We start from the raw sequence: 16,712 nt of genomic DNA, 5'->3' as shown, positions 1-16,712 counted from the left end.
CTGAGATTGTAAGTAAACCTGTGCACACAAATAATAACCAGCTATGAAGTAGAACAGAATCAGCAGCCTCAGAGCTGGAGGAGGTTATTCATGCCGATTTATCGATTAAGGCTGTTAAAAAACTATTCTCTCAAGGATTGTGAAAGAAAATGAAAGGCTATGGGGTAGTGTGAGAGGGCAGAGGGGTCAATGGATATTTTTGCACTGGAGATGATGTGAGTATGTTAAGCATAGGTAGTGTGTGCCAATGCTGAAGGAAACCTTGAATAGCCATGCTTGGTATAGTGGATCATGAACAAAGCTAGAGGTTTGATAATCAGACAAGCAGAGGATTCATGTCATGAAAATATAGAAGCCTTTATGCATGTGTGCATATGAGCTCAGAGACTTATGGGCATAGACATTGATAGCAATTACCCAAACTTGAGCTGTTCATCACCATTGATGTGGCTGTATTTATCAATTAGTGATAAATATGGGATACAAATAATAACAAAACATGGAATGACCAGCCTCTACACATCAAAGCCGCTTCCTCACTTCTTGAGTTCTGCAAGGAGCTGAAGACTTATCTCTTCATATAAGCACCTTGGGGACCACAAACCTACATACCTGCCCTAGCACCTGGATTCCCTCATGGGTGAATAGTGCGCTATACAAATGAATTTAACATAACAGTCAACATCCCTGTCAGAAGGCCATTTATTCCACAGTACTATTTGCACATGGGGTTGGGGAATATTTAGACAATCACTGTTCAGGACTGTAGCATCTCTTGTCATCCCTGGAGACACATATTTAACTAATTTAACTTTGTTTGCAGTAGGCAAACATGACTTAGCTGGGCTCATTTGCCACCTAACTCTGAAATAGCCTTGTCAACCCCAGTGCGTCCTGGCTACATTAGATAAATAAAGCTCAACTTCTGTATTGCTCGGAGAGGAGTTAATTTACATCCAATCACCCAACCTTCCTCCAGAGCAGGCTTTTGTCAATAAAGTAACAAGAAAGCCATCTGGAGGAGAATAAGGGGAATGAAGTAAGCGTTTTTAGAGAGGGACATATTGAACAATAATCAATTGGATAAGAAATGATTTTGCTGTTTCATTTCCCTCTCACCAATCTATTGTTGTTATCCATTGCTCTTCCACCTCCATTCATGTATTGTGTGCTATAGAACGTTGCTGCAGATCTTCAAATGGTTTCAGAAGGCTGAAATTGTATGACAGCAAGCAAGATCCAGTCTTGATCCCTTTCTGAGTGTGGGAGTGACTACTGCTTCTGCTCAAGACTATGTACCTACCCCCTTTGCTAAGATCATATTTATACACATCAAACACTGTGAAATCAGCCCTCTACTCCCTGAAAAGACTTTTGCCACTGCTAAATCATACTTATTTTTGTTCTGCAGTTCAAGCTATTGTGCTGTCCAAAATTAACTATAGGATTGTCCCTCTCATCAGCACACCCCCCATAAAAAGTATTGCACCCCTGAAAGGTTGTCTACATTTTGCATTCGACTTGTCTCTCCATGCAAAAAGTATGATCAGATAACTCCAGTTTTAAGAGACCTTCATTGGCTACCCCATGAAGTAAGAATTAAATACAAGCTTTCTTGCCTAGCTGTCAAAACCATGAAGTATCACCACCTGCCTTCCTCCACTTCATTCTAAAGCAATTCGGAGTTGATAGAAGCCCAATAAGCTATGAAGGTGTTTGACTACAGGTGGACAATATAAAATCCCTTTCTGCTGAGTTCAAGCCCTTCTCTGGGGGTGAAACTGTCACACTGGTATTCTTTCCCTTGGGACCTAAGATGGCAAGAAAATATTGCCCCATTTTATACAAAATTGAATACTCTATTATTGAGTTCCCACTTAATGTTTTTAATTCTCCCCTCCCCAGCAACAGATGGAGGCTTTCTTTACCCCATGTAGACAGTTCTCAAGAAAAAGCTGTTAAGGTTCAGGAACACCAATGGGTGTCCCAACCTTTGGAAGACACGTAATCAAATCAACATTAAGCAAACTAAGCACTCATTAACAGCTACTCAAAATAACAACAACAATATTTGGTGTTCAGAGAATAAGCGTTCACCAATCGTCTAAACGTGTTGCAAATTAGAATCCTCTAAATATAAAGCTAAGATAAAGGGAATCCTCCAAAGTCAGCATGTCACTAATTGACATGAGGTGGGCTTTAAAACATAGGGACAAAAAGTAAAAAGGAAATATAGGATAAAAAGAATTTTAAAAAAGGGACATCTGAGGTAAAATGAAGTTAACCAAAGTTGTCAAAAAGTAAGTAAAAAGGGAAGGTCAAAAGCCTTCTCATGGGTGAAAGAAAATCCAAGTTCTCTCAGCAAGCATTTTGGAAAAGTACGGGGCAAGGGCAAAGAGGTCTGTACCTCTCAAAGTCCAGTGGAATCTCCACCCTGCAACCAACTGAAATCGAATAACTAAAGTCCAAATATAAACAATGATTAGTCTATAGTTAACCCTCCGGATCAGACGATTTCATTGTCCAATCCCTTCACATCACACAATAGACATCTGCAACATGCTTGAGAGTTCCCAAAACCATCCTGGGAAGGTATCCGTCCTCGGTTTTGTGTACGACTTTGCAACAAAAATGAATAGGGCTAGCCTTCACATTCTGTGTCCCTCCATGTACTGTCCTCAAGGTTACTTTCTCAAGCTCTCTATGAGTAAAACAATAGCACATCTATTTCCAAACTAAAACTTTGTGTGAAAGGCACCTGAACGAAATGCACGTTAACAGAAAAGAAAACCAGACTAAACTGAGGGAGAATTAGAATTCAAGTTTACAATTTTAAGATTCTCAGTAATAATTCTTGTTTAAACTTCATGTTACAGTAAATGTAAAATAAAATAACTTGTTAACACGTAGGCAAATATGATGGAGAGCTCCGTTTTTTTGTATTAGCCTATAGCATTTAAAGCACAACTGATACGAAATTCATTTATTTCAAAGGTAAACACTCTCTTTTAGTATAAGGATTATTCATCATCATCAAACGCTTTATTCGGTTAAAACATTTAAATCATAAAAACAGATAAATATATATCACATAACAATCACAACAAATTTAAAAAATCATTAATTTAAAAAAAAAAAAATTTCATTCAAGATTTCATTTCCCAGACAGAATTTTAATAGAGATAAAATCTTATAAAAAAGATTAAAGGGGATTGACACTATTCTGCCAAGTTATGGCTCCCTTTAAAGAGGATCCTACCCCCGACACACCAACACACCAAAGACCATGCGCAGCTAATTTTAAAATCTTTAAAATTACATTCAAGATTTCATTTCCCAGACAAAATTTAAATAAAGATAAAAACTATAAATATGAGTAAAAGGGATTTACACTATTCCGCCAGGTTATGGCACCCTTTAATAAGGATCCTACACCCTGACACACCAGCACATCGGAGACCATGCGCAGCCACAGAAAGGCTGGGCGATACTTAACAAAACCCCTTTCCCTCAACAGGGGGAGTACAAAACGACACCTAAAGGGTGCATAAAAATCACGGAACAGAGTAAAATGGATTAAGGTCTGTAGAGACACACCATCACAAGGACAAATTTGTATGGAATTTGGATCAAACTGGCCCAGCGGGAAGCACAAATTGCTTCTAATTACTCCTAGCCGAAAATGCAAGATGAGTCCTTTCCCATACATTCCTTACCTCCAAAAGGTACATCTCTGAACCCACCACCATTTTTAACATTATAAAATTCCTCACCGATTTCTTCCTTAATTCCTCCAGTGCCCTCTTAGGGCCATATGTACGAAAGCTTTTTCCCATAGACACAGAATGGGTAAAATCCTTTGGTACATCTGGCCCTTAGCCCCTAAGATTTTGAAAAAAGTTCTCCTTAGCCCAGCGTTTATCAGAATGTGTTAAGCACTCTGGTGCATTAAACATATCTGGCCGACCAAGGGAAATGGCTACTTCTCTTATGTGTGCCAGCCAGGGAATATCCCTTGCATGATCACATGATATGCAGTCACACAGGATTTCCCTATTTAGGGATGCAAACTCATTTGTCCAGATGGATATCCACAACAAAAAAGGAGCAATCTTGATAGCATCCTCTATAAAATCCAAATCCAATTCAGCATGCAAACAAAAGCCAGAGGTATTTTGGCCTATTCCTAACAACCTTCTACAGAAAAGATTTTCCTCTATAATAGGGTCCCTACTATCTGAGTAGCCCCAGAGTGGTGCCCCATACAGTAAAACTGGAAGACATTTACGCCTGTAAACTTCAAGCAGGGCCTTAATAGGTTTATTTCCCACCCTTGCAGAAAACTCAAAGCTAGCGCCTACTGTGGCATTAAAACACACCCCTCTCCTGGAGATACAGGATTTCCAAGTTCCCTTTTCATCAAAATGTACCCCTAAATAGGGGAATTCCTATACCGGGCTAGTTACTTGATCGTGGATCTTCAGCCCCCCCACCCTACTCAGGGGTTTACAACACACCATAAAGTGTGATTTGCTACTACTGATCTCTAGATCTAAGGCAGACATGAAGTTTCCATACACTTTAACCACCTCACGGAGACCATTCATAGTGCGGGCCATGAGAACTGCATCATCTGCATAAATCAATACCGGGACACTCTTACCATTGATTATAGGAACATCCTTACATCTTCCTACTAGGGAATCATATAGCCCATTTGTATACAAAAGAAAAAGGATAGGAGCCAAAACACACCCCTGTCGTACACTCCTATTGAGTCCAAATGAATCCGTGCATTCCCCATTCGAGCCACACTTCACAGTTGCATTAGTTCCTAGATGGAGATACCGAAGCAGCTCCACAATTTGCGGGATCCATACCCATCTGGGTTAGCCTTTCCCGTAGCTTGCTTTGATTCACCTTATCAAAGGCACAACTGAGATCCATAAAAGCAAGATACAGAGTACCCCTCTTTGCTTGCGTATATTTGCTAATCAGCATGAGCAGATTTAAACATTTCTCTTGAGTACCAAGCCCTTCCCTAAAACCATACTGCACCCTACTCAGGACCTCATTTTCAAACATCCAATCCTCAATACGCCTTAACACAATTCGCCCTAAAATGTTCACTGATGAATCAAGAAGTGAGATTGGGTCATAAGATTTTGGGTCACTACGATTGCCTTTTTATAAACGGGAACAATACATGCCGATTTCCAAGTGGTGGGAATTCCTGCACTAACTGCTGCATTTAAAACATTGAGCAATATAAGTGCCCACAACTGAGGACAAAATTTATATAAATCCACGAGAATGAAGTCAGGGCCCGGGGCTTTATGGCTGGCACTGCCCTGCAGACCCTCCATCACCTCTTCAAGTGTGAACCTAATAGCCAAATTTGGGGGATGACCATAAGGTTCGTCCATTACTTCCCCTTGAGGGCCCTCAAAAAGATCCTACAGAAATGGCTCACCCAAACCTCAGGGGCGATGTTGCAACCCAACCCATCCGATGTTTCTGTCTCGAAGGTACCCCTATTTACAACCATCCAGAACAGGCCTGGGTTCTTGTTGCGTGATGCACTTTCTAAGTCCTCTCAGGCCTGCTCCTTAAGCTGCTGCTTCCTAACCCTCAAAACAGTTTTGTAGTGAGCCCTCGCTCCTCTTACATGGCCCTTATCTCTTGGCTGTGCCTGTAGTGCCTTTCTTCAGAGATTTCTTCGCCTCATAACAAGGCTTTCTAAACCACCCCCCCAGACACTTACAAAAGGGCTCAACAACTGTAGTCATAAAATCTTTAATAGCTCCATTTACTCTGAGCATGGCATCCATGACTTCCCCTGGTCTGGGGGATTCGGCCAATAGGGTCCCTACTATCAAATTTAAATTTTGGCCCACCAACCTCTCTACTATTTGCTGGATGTTCACCTGTCATGATCTTTAATTCGCAGAGAGATCGTCCCTCCTAACACTGGTTTACATATATTCAAAGGGAAGTTAAACAGAATCGTAAAAGGATTATGATCACTAAATTGCTGCTCTACCACCTCACCATGCCTGACTAGGTTTTTCAGAGATGGGGACACAAATATGTAATCAATTGTCATTCCAGCCCCTCTACCTACAAACGTTGGGAACAGATGCTCACCTACCTCTTCCAAATCGCATATATTCAGGAGACCCAAGCTCCGTATGCCCTTAATCAGGGCCCTGCCTCGCTCATCATGTATACACTCAGCTGTATGTATCCTATGATCCTGCTTAAAGGGGTTCCCCACAGTACTATGACCACCTATCTTTGCGTTTAAATCCCCTGACATAACAGCACAAAATTCCAAACCAAACACCTCCAGGATTATTATAGAATCAAAATAAATGGCTACATTTCAATTTATATGATTATACCACACACATGTTGTTTCTGTTCTACAGTGAATGTACCTCGATATGAACTGTTCTTCACAATTAGCTTGTTATAAATTGACACAGTATAATGTCAATATGGGCATGTATAGATGAACACTGTGACGTCAATGGTAACAGCGACTCTTAGCTGCACCAGTATTTATTTCTTTGTTTAATGTATTTGTAGACATGTCAGTGTAGGAGGCTCGCCTGGCTTATAGTGGGTACCTGATGGTACTTACACCTTGTGCCAGGTCCAAATATCCCTTATTAGTAGATTAGTAGTGTTCTAGCAGCTTAGGCTGATAGAGATAGCTATAGCAGAGCAGCATAGGCTAAACTAGGAGACATGCAAAGCTCCTACTATACCACTTATATCATATAGCACTATACCATAAGAATCACAATACTCAGAGTTACTAAAAATAAAGGTACTTTATTTTAGTGACAATGTACCAAAAATATCTCAGAGGATATACTCCCTTAGGAGGTAAGTAAAATATACAAAATATATAGACAAACCAAAATCAGGTAACTAAACAGTAAGAAAAGTAGTGCAAACCCTGTAGAATACAGTAGGATGCAATAGGCCTAGGGGCAACACAAACCATATACTAAGAAAGTGGAATGCGAACCACTTAGGGGCCCCTGGTTTAGTGTAGTGTGTAGCGGGTCGCTGGGAGTGTAAGAAAACCCTAAGGGTGTCCAAGATACGCCACCCCAAGACCCTGAAAAGTAGGAGTAAAGTGACCCTACTTCCCAGAAACACACTAAAGTTGTGATAGAAGATTCTGCGAAGACCACAACAGACTGCAAAGCACTGAAGACGGATTCCTGGACCTGAGGACCTGTAAAGGAAGGGGGCCAAGTCCAAAAGTCACAAAAGTGTCCAGGGGGGGCAGGAGCCCACTAAACCCCAGATGAAGGTGCAAAATGGTTGCCTCCGGGTGGAAGTAGCTGAAGATTCTGCAACAACGGAAGGTGCCAGGAACTTCTCCTTTGCACAGAAGATGTCCACGGTGTGCTGGAGGATGCAGAGTTGTTTCCACGCAGAAAGGGCGCAAACAAGCCTTGCTAGCTGCAAAGGTTGCGGTTGAAGAAAAAGGGTGCTGCCCAAGAAGGACCAGGAGGTCGCCACTTGGACGAGGAGACGGGGGGGGCGCTCAGCCACACAGAGAGCCCACGCAGAAGCAGGCAGTACCCGCAGAAGCACTTGAACATGGGTTCAAGAGAACTGAGCACAGCGGTCGTCTCAACACTACAAAGGAGAGTCCCACAAAGCCGGTGGTCAACTCAGCGAGTTGAGAAATGCAGGACGGAGTGCTGGAGACCTGGGCTGTGCTGTGCACAAAGGATTCCCTGCAAAAGTGCACAGAAGCCCTAGCAGCTGCAGTTCACGCAGTACACAGGATTACTGTCTGGCGTGGGGAGGCAAGGACTTACCTCCACCAAATTTGGACAGATGGACCACTGGACTGTCGTGGTCACTTGGATCCAGCTCCTGTGTTCCAGGGACCACGCTCGTCACGATGAGAGGGGACCCAGAGGACCGGTGAAGCAGAAGTTTGGTGCCTGCGGTAGCAGGGGGAAGATTCCGTCGACCCACAGGAGATTTCTTCTTGACTTCCAGTGCAGGGTGAAGGCAGACAGCCCCCAGAGCATGCACCACCAGGAAACAGTCGAGAAAGCCGGCAGGATTAGGCGCTATAATGTTGCTGGTAGTCTCCTTGCTACTTTGTTGTGGTTTTGCAGGCGTCCTGGAGCAGTCAGCGGTTGATCCTTGGCAGAAGTCGAAGAGGGAGATGCAGAGGAACTCCGGTGAGCTCTTGCATTCGTTTTCTGATGAGAAAACCACAGGAGAGACCCTAAATAGCCCTCAGAGGAGGATTGGCCACCTAGTCAGGTAAGCACCTATCAGGAGGGGTCTCTGACGTCACCTGCTGGCACTGGCCACTCAGAGCCTCCATTGTGCCCTCACACCTCTGCATTCAAGATGGCAGAGGTCTGAGACACACTGGAGGAGCTCTGGGCACCACCCCTGGGGGTGGTGATGGACAGGGGAGTTGTCATTCCCCTTTCCTTTGTCCAGTTTCACGCCAGAGCAGGGGCTGGGGGATCCCTGAACTGGTGTAGACTGGTTTATGCAAGGAGGGCACCATCTGTGCCCTTCAAAGCATTTCCAGAGGCCAGGGGAGGCTACTCCTCTCAGGCCCTTAACACCTATTTCCAAAGGATGTAACACCCTTTCTCAGAGGAAATCCTTTGTTCTGCCTTCCTGGGACTGGGCTGCCCAGACCTCAGGAGGGCAGAAGCCTGTCTGTGGGTTGGCAGCAGTAGTAGCTGCAGAGAAAACCCCAGAGAGCTAGTTTGGCAGTACCCGGTGTCCATGCTGGAGCCCTGGAGATGCATGGGATTGGCACCCCAATACCAGATTTGGCCTGGGGGGACAATTCCATGATCTTAGACATGTTACATGGCCATATTCGGAGTTACCATTGTGAAGCTACATATAGGTATTTACCTATATGTAGTGCACGCGTGTAATGGTGTCCCCGCACTCACAAAGTCCGGGGAACCTGCCTTGAACTATGTGGGGGCACCTTGGCTAGTGCCAGGGTGCCCTCACACTTAGTAACTTTGCACCTAACCTTAACCAAGTGACGGTTAGACATATAGGTGACTTATAAGTTACTTAAGTGCAGTGTAAAATGGCTGTAAAATAACGTGGACGTTATTTCACTCAGGCTGCAGTGGCAGTCCTGTGTAAGAATTGTCTGAGCTCCCTATGGGTGGCAAAAGAAATGCTGCAGCCCATAGGAATCTCCTGGAACCCCAATGCCCTGGGTACCAAGGTACCATATACTATGGAATTATAAGGGTGTTCCAGTGTGCCAATTAAAATTGGTAAAAAATGGTCACTAGCCTGCAGTGAGAATTTTAAAGGCAGAGGGAGCATAAGCACTGAGGTTCTGATTAGAAGAGCCTCAGTTACACAGTTAAGCACCACACAGGGAACACATTCAGGCCACAACTATGAGCACTGGGGTCCTGGCTAGCAGGAACCCAGTGAGACAGGCAAAAACAATCTGACACCCAAGTAAAAAATGGGGGTAACATACCAGGTAAGATGGTACTTTCCTACAGTCAGTATTTGGATTAGTTATACGAAAAATTTGCTAACACCTCCTGGGGTAAGAATAGCACTATATAAAAATCATATCACTGTATCAAGTAAATTAATACATAAATATTATAAACGTTAGACTATTTTAAGGCATATATAATCAAAACTGAGGAAAATCTTTTGGTAGGTCAGCTAGAGCCCTATCCACTTAGATTTATGGATGTGCTTTCACTGCATACACTGTTTGGAAAAATGTAAACGTGCAGCATGACTTGAATCTTGGATATGGTGGTGGCGAGGGTGAAGTGTACAGGAAGGAGTTCATTTTTGACTCCTCAATTCACTATTATGCCGTGCCTCATTTGGAGGAAAATTCCTCCCGTGGAAGTGATATCAAGAGGTTTGCTGTAGAAAGTGTTCCCGTTTGTCAGTTTTCAGAAGTTCTATTCAGCATCTGATGAAGCCATATGTCATGAAATCTTGCAAATAATTGAATTTGGTAACCTAACTAAGGTGTCAATATGTTGTTTCCTTCTTATAAACAATATATGCATAATGCACAAATGTTGAATCATTTCTAAACATTTCTGTTTGTGAAATGACATAAGCCAACCATGTAATATATGCATACAGCACAAACATAGTTACACCACGTCAATTTTGATGGTTCATTAATTTCTTGTGTTAGAGCAGTGAGCAGATTCCAGCTAAATGTTTTTACATCTAAAAGTCACAGGCATCAATTTTTGAAAGATGGGTAGTGTCGGGCCGCTCTGGCCAGCAATCTTGTGTGGAAAGGCCTTTAAGATAACTCTCACAGTGAACGTTGTAAGCATTTGTTTTATAAATGTGCATATAGTGCCTTCAGTATCACATTTGTTCCTGAGATTCTGCACTTCTCATTCTTTAGCGTACCTGGCCGTGTCACCCCAGCCCACCCCCTCCACTCTTGATGTTAAGAACGGAGTGAACCACGACAACAGCAGTGCGGTGGATTTGAGCAAGGTGCGTTGTTTATATTTGATTTTTTCACATTTCCAAGTCACCACTTTTGAAAGGGATAACATTTAAACTTCACTAGCAGGTTAAAGGAGGAATGAGTTTAAACCCCTTGGCTACTAAGCTTTCCTAGGGCCCACTGCATTTTTGGATGTCTGGGGTAGTTCGCAACATCATGAGGATTCTAAAGGTATGCAGAGTTTGTGGATTCCTCTGGAGGGAACAAAGGAAATAGCCAAAAGATAGGAATTTGTTTTTTTTAAAAGGAGAAGAGTGCTGTGCAAGAAGGCCTATTTCTTTTTCTAAAAATCGCATCAACAAAAGATTTTCTGCATTAAGATCAACATCGTCACACATTTCATAAACTATCAGTTGTGCAGGGAAAAAAACCTTTTTCAGCACAGTTTTTGGATTTTTCTGTTTGCCAGCATTCCCACACGGATCCCACTAAAAACGATGCCCCGGTTGTCTGGCTGAGCCGCGCTTCTGCTGCAGGAAATGACAAACCAGGGATTGTTTACCAGCACAGAGTGCAATGTGGTGTATAGTTTTCAACCATTCTAGGGAATGCTGAACTGTTTATCCTGGTGTCATCTCCAGTTCAGTTTTGTCTGCCCTAGAAGATGGCAGACACACTGGCAGTGAAGGTTAGTAAACCGAACTAAGACATCAGAAACATTTCCTGTCCCATTTTCCACAGTAGGGGCTGACTAACAGAGGTGCTGATTCCTGCACTTCAGCAATGTGTGAGCCATTGACAAGATGTTAGGTAGCTTTGAAATCTGATTTGTATGACATTTGTAAGGCACATGGGTAAGAGAAATAATGTAATACCTTAGTAGACAGATATTTGAACTCCTTTGAAGTATTTCTAATTAATATTGCATACCCATCCACTGTTCAAAAACAGACTCATAACGGTTGAGTTTTGCACAAGCGTAAGTCAAAGGTTCAAAGCAGACATTCGATTAACTAATGAGCTCATGTAAATTAAAACACAAAAATCATAGTCAATAAGATAATTTGAGTATCACAATAATAAACCTCTTACATACTGCTATGAGCTGTAAAACTAAGTCAGGGCGCCATCCATTTTACAGTCCATTCCCACGCCATTCATGCGCCACACACAGAGACGTTCACTTCTACTTAATCACAAACCTAGCCATTTAAGGTCCCATCATATTCATAAGCCTATAAAACTAAAACATCAATCACACCGCCAGTAAACAGCCACACCTACTACCAGTCACACAGTCATCACTACATACGGTGGTTGATGCTGTCACCTGCTTGTCAATCCTAGCCCAGCCATCTACCTTCTCTCTGCATGAGATACCTTTGAAACCTATTCCATTCTAAGTTTTGATTATCTAAAACTACCTGGGTATCAGGTGAGCCTCTCCTAATGCCTCCCAATAGTAGCTTGCAGAGGCTTAGAAAGACATGCTTTTAATGAATCTTCAGCCCGTTCCCTGTGCTAAATCCAACTCCATCCATTGTGTAGAAGTAAATTGAGGGGGTGTCTCTAGATACATTTTGATTCATTACTTGGGTAGCACAGACATATCTACTTTTGAACACTGGGGTAAACATGCTGATCCCTAGGGCTTGGTGAACAGAATACCCGGTCAAAACATGGCAGATGTCCTGTCCAGCAATATCTGCAGTGCATTGACTGTAGTGCACTTGTAATAAAGGAAGGCTGAACATTGCCCACGGTTTGTTAGAGGATGAACATGGTAAGCAATACCAATGTCTACCTATTTACTAAAGTCATTAAAGGCACAGTGCGTAAAATCTACCTTTGCAGCACTTTCTTTTTCAAGGAGCCTCCCAAAAGTTATCCTTTTTGTGATACAAATTGTAACATTAAGAGTGGCACAGAGCAGGATTTGAGGGACAGTGGGGGTGGTAGTACCTGGTCTCTTGCCTGATTCCTTTTTGGAAACAAACTTGATATCTGTGTAAGATTGGTGGTTTTTCTCTTTTGTTTCCAGAAGTTCAGAAGTGTTACCCAACCAACTTGAAAGGTAGTGGTAACAGTCCCAGCTTCAATGGAAGCAAAGTTGCTGAAGACTGCCTTGTCATAGTCAAAAAGCTCATCTCATGCCAGGAGCTGAATAGCAATACACAACATGTGCATTGTAGGATGACATTTGCATCAGGTGCATAGCCAGTGTCTTATACCAGATGCAGGTCTTATATGACGTAAGGCAGAAGAGCAAAGTCATGCCTGTCAGCCTCACCCATGTGCTTGTTTAGTCCAGAATGCAGTTAGGCTTCTGAACTTCGGCCATGCTGACTATGCACGGAGTTCAGTGGTGGTGTATCATCATGGATGGTGGTCATAAGGCACATTTGCCTGTAATTTTGGAGGACTTGCAGTTCCCCACAGTGTAAAAGGCTGCACTATCCTTTTGCAAGCTTCTTAGTAACTAGCTCCAATGGAAGCCCTATTCTGTTGCTCCTAAGTGTACCAGGTGAAGATGGCTGTAGAAGGAAACTCCTTTAGCAGTGGAGTTCCAGTATAGTAATGATCTAGATACAAGTAGTGCTCCGTTTTCAGTAATGGATGCGCAAGCTCTTAAACACTTTTTGACTGGTATCTATTGATTCAGGACAACTAGGTGGTGAATAGCTAAAGTCCTTCCCTGTGTAGACACATGGGCTGTAGGTATAATCAGTAGAGCTTTCTAAAAGAAGGTACAATTTGATACAATACCAGGGTCTGGTATTGTATTACGTTTGACGAACTTTGAAGAGGCAATCAGTGTCTGTACCGTCTCTGAGAAGGGCCTGTGCATTATCACTGAAGTACATCATGTGCTGCAGAAGCAAAAAACAATCTCTGCTCATGGCATCAGAGAACAATGGTGTGCACCACACTGTGTTACGAGACCAGTAAGAGGACAAAGAGGGCATGTAAATAATGCTCATCAGTAATGAAAGATTCCAGAACTTTCTCAAGTCTTCGTCACTGGTTGGAGTCCTCTGGTGCACTCTTGAATGGGACAGTAGCCTCTCCCTGTGCTGTGTCAAATGCTGCTCAGCATAGAGATTTGTTTGTACAGCCATTGTGCAGCACAACTCATTATCTACAAACATTGTAAAACTTAATTGGACTGTATTCGCAGAACAATCAGCAACTCAATTAAAAGGCAGTAGAAAATGTTGGACTCCACTTAGAGTAACTCACATCAGCTGACCATATGCCCTTGCTCCAGCAGGCACACGTAACAGACCGTGGGTAAGTTTGATGTGCCCTTACCCTTGGAGCTTTCACTTGCAGCTAAACCGTCAAATAGCTTGACTTAGCAGGAATAGATGACTCACTATCAAAAGAAAAAGCACAATCATCTTAAAATTCCTTTCTGATAGAGAAATCACTAGCAGAGCCTTCTTTATAGTCAACCTCCGATGCTGTATCCGTTTCTTGTTTCTGTGACAGCCCCAGTTCTGAACTGGTGTTCAGAGTAGCTCCAATGCTACAGCAACAGACATCCTATGTGGAGCCATACCTTTAAATAGAGAGCAAATATCCAAAAGGAAAACCCTGGAATCAACACACTGTAAAACTACTGAAGTGAAGCACTGATATTGCTTGAACCAAAAAAATCAGACTTTTCTAAATAGTAGTGAAAAAAAAATGAATCCCGTCACACTTCAAAAAGCACACAAAAACAACAATGAAAAAAGACCAATAAAATCTATACAGAATAGACATTGATACAAAGTAAAATATAACAAAATCATACACTTTATCCCACTCCACCAACTACGAACAAGTAACGACCAATAACAATACAGAAACAAAGGGATTTCTCAAATTCAACACACACAACACTTGTACAAAGACAAGACAAACTTACCACCAAAATACAGCTTACCATAAAAAAAATATGTGTATTTATATTTATGTGTTACCTAGTGCCGGTCCCACTAGGTTGTTCTAGTTAGGACCATTTTTACCATAAACAGGAGTGTTTTTTGTTTTGCCAATATCTTTAGTGCAATTTGATGAAACTTAATAAAATTTTCAAAATGTATACTTTGGTCAAGTTCAGCTGCTGTCAGGAAAGTTTTTGGGTGATCCGTTAAGCGGGGGCTGGGAAAAAGGGGGGCCTCAAAACACTTTTTCTGCATTCTATGTCAATGAGATTTTTTAAATTTTTGGACATGACTAAAGCCAGACCGCTGAATGGAATGCCACTTAATGTGGAAGAAAGCTTGATCTTTGTCTCCAAAGCACGCTTTTTGTTTTTTGGTGTAAATCCACTCAGTATTTTTTGGAGAAATTTTAGTTTAAAAAACTATGGATATCTGGACACGCAGATACTCCGTGGATCTGACTGTCCCCATGCAGATATCTCATTGGCTGTCAACACTTTTACAACGAAGTGTTGGCAGCCATCTTGGGACTCAACTTTAGCCAAGTCCCAGAATTAAAAAATAGAAAAGGGGCCATGGTAGGGACACTCTTACCCCGTAGCTCTGGTGCTGGGGTCCGAGAGGGACCCCACCAGGGCTTAAAAGCATTATTTTTAAATATCCTTTGGAACTGCAGATTTTTCCAACATTTTTTTTTAAAACAGGTGGTTTCCTATCCTTTTAGTAAAGCCCCCCGGGCGGGCCAAGTCCTGGGACATGCCAAAAACTTAGGAGGGGGCTCATTGGGAAAACCTTCTGGGTTTGCTAATGAGGTTTGTGGGGGGGCCCCCACAGCCCCAGGGACTGCTACCTGCCCGGGGCTGTACACAAAGTGAATGCAGGGGGGGGTGCGCTCCCCCCCCTCCGCAGGCCCATATGCGGAGGGCAGCCCCCCACAGCCTCAGGGACCGTCACCTCCCAGGGCAGAATCTGCAAAGAATTTGTGGGGCCATCCAGCCCCCCCCTGCAGCCCCATGGACTGCCACCTCCCCAGGGCAGATAAGGGCGGGGGCTGTCCGGCTCCCCCCTCAGCCCGGAACCGCCACCTCCCCAGGGCAGAATGCCCAAAGAAATGTGGGGGGGTAGGTTTCAGACCCCCTGGCCCCAGGGATCACCACCTTCCTGGGGCTGTATACTTTGTTGGAGGGGAACCACGCAGCCCTCCTCAAGGAACCAATAATGACCCTAGGGACCGCCACCCCCCCCCCCCCCCAGGGCTGGCTCTTGCTGTGTCCTGGAGTGCCCTCCACCAGGACATAGCTGTTTGCTCTGACTTGATGGGAGCTTTGACAGCTCCTGCGTAGTCAGACCAAACACTTCACTTTCTGCAAGTGAGAGCTGTCAAACAGCTCTCACTTGCAGAAAGTGACGTTTTCATCTGAGAGAGAGAGAGAGGAGAGAGAGAGAGAGAGAGAGAGAGAGAGAGAGAGAGAGAGAGAGAGAGAGAGAGAGAGAGAGAGAGAGAGAGAGAGAGAGAGAGAGAGAGAGAGAGAGAGAGAGAGAGAGAGAGAGAGAGAGAGAGAGAGAGAGAGAGAGAGAGAGAGAGAGAGAGAGAGAGAAAGAAAAAAAAAAAAAAAAAAAAAAAAAAAATGTCATTGCAGTGGTCTCTCCATACAATGACTTCAAAAAATCAGACTAGCAAAATGTTTGGTACGAATGTTATAGTTACGTTTGGATGCATAGCGGAACAGAGTCACTTCTGGCATAATGGTCAAGGTCTTGAGCTGCCACTTAGTAGGCTGAAGATTCAAATCCTAATATCGCTTGGCAGAGTGTTTCTTTAATCACTAGAGTTTTGACTGTTAAACCGTCCTAGTGATGGAACATTCACATTTCTTTCCAATATACCAATTCTAACTATAACAGGTGAATTTCTGTGTCTTGGTACATGTAAAATGTGATGCCAACCCTCCTAACCATCCAATACTACTCTGCACAAGGCCCTTTGGCCGTGTGCAGCAGTAGTTGGCTGCAGCCTATCTCTCTGGATGTGAGAATAGGTGTAAGAGGGTGTATCTGGGGTTGAGAGTGGCTGTGAGAGTCACTGGGTGTGAGAATGCGTGCATCAGTGTCTTAGTGGGTGCATCAGGGTCTGTGCAGGTCAGTGAGTGGCTGCATGAGGGTGTCAGTGGGTCTGTGAGTGGGTGTGGGAGAGTCTGAGTGGATGCGTGAGTGGGTCTGTGAGTGGGCGTATGAGGGTCTGAGTGGGGCTGTGACTGGGGCCTGAGTGAGTGGGTGTATGGGTGGGAGAAATT

The 16,712-nt window shown here is 43.4% G+C and overlaps 1 protein-coding gene across 1 annotated transcript in view; it reads left to right on the top strand.

Annotated features, from left to right (window-relative positions):
• Nucleotides 1–16,712, top strand: part of SLC4A8 (solute carrier family 4 member 8) — a 626,941-nt gene that overhangs the window by 285,871 nt on the left and 324,358 nt on the right. The window contains exon 7 of the mRNA XM_069230889.1: nt 10,439–10,533. Within this exon, the coding sequence (XP_069086990.1) occupies nt 10,439–10,533 (95 nt within the window). The remainder of the gene's footprint in view (nt 1–10,438; nt 10,534–16,712) is intronic.

The sequence above is a fragment of the Pleurodeles waltl genome, chromosome 4_2, assembly GCF_031143425.1.
Source record: "Pleurodeles waltl isolate 20211129_DDA chromosome 4_2, aPleWal1.hap1.20221129, whole genome shotgun sequence".
Taxonomy (NCBI): Eukaryota; Metazoa; Chordata; class Amphibia; order Caudata; family Salamandridae; genus Pleurodeles; species Pleurodeles waltl.
The sequence above is the reverse complement of the archived record's forward strand: the minus strand, read 5'-3'. Positions and strand labels throughout refer to the sequence as shown.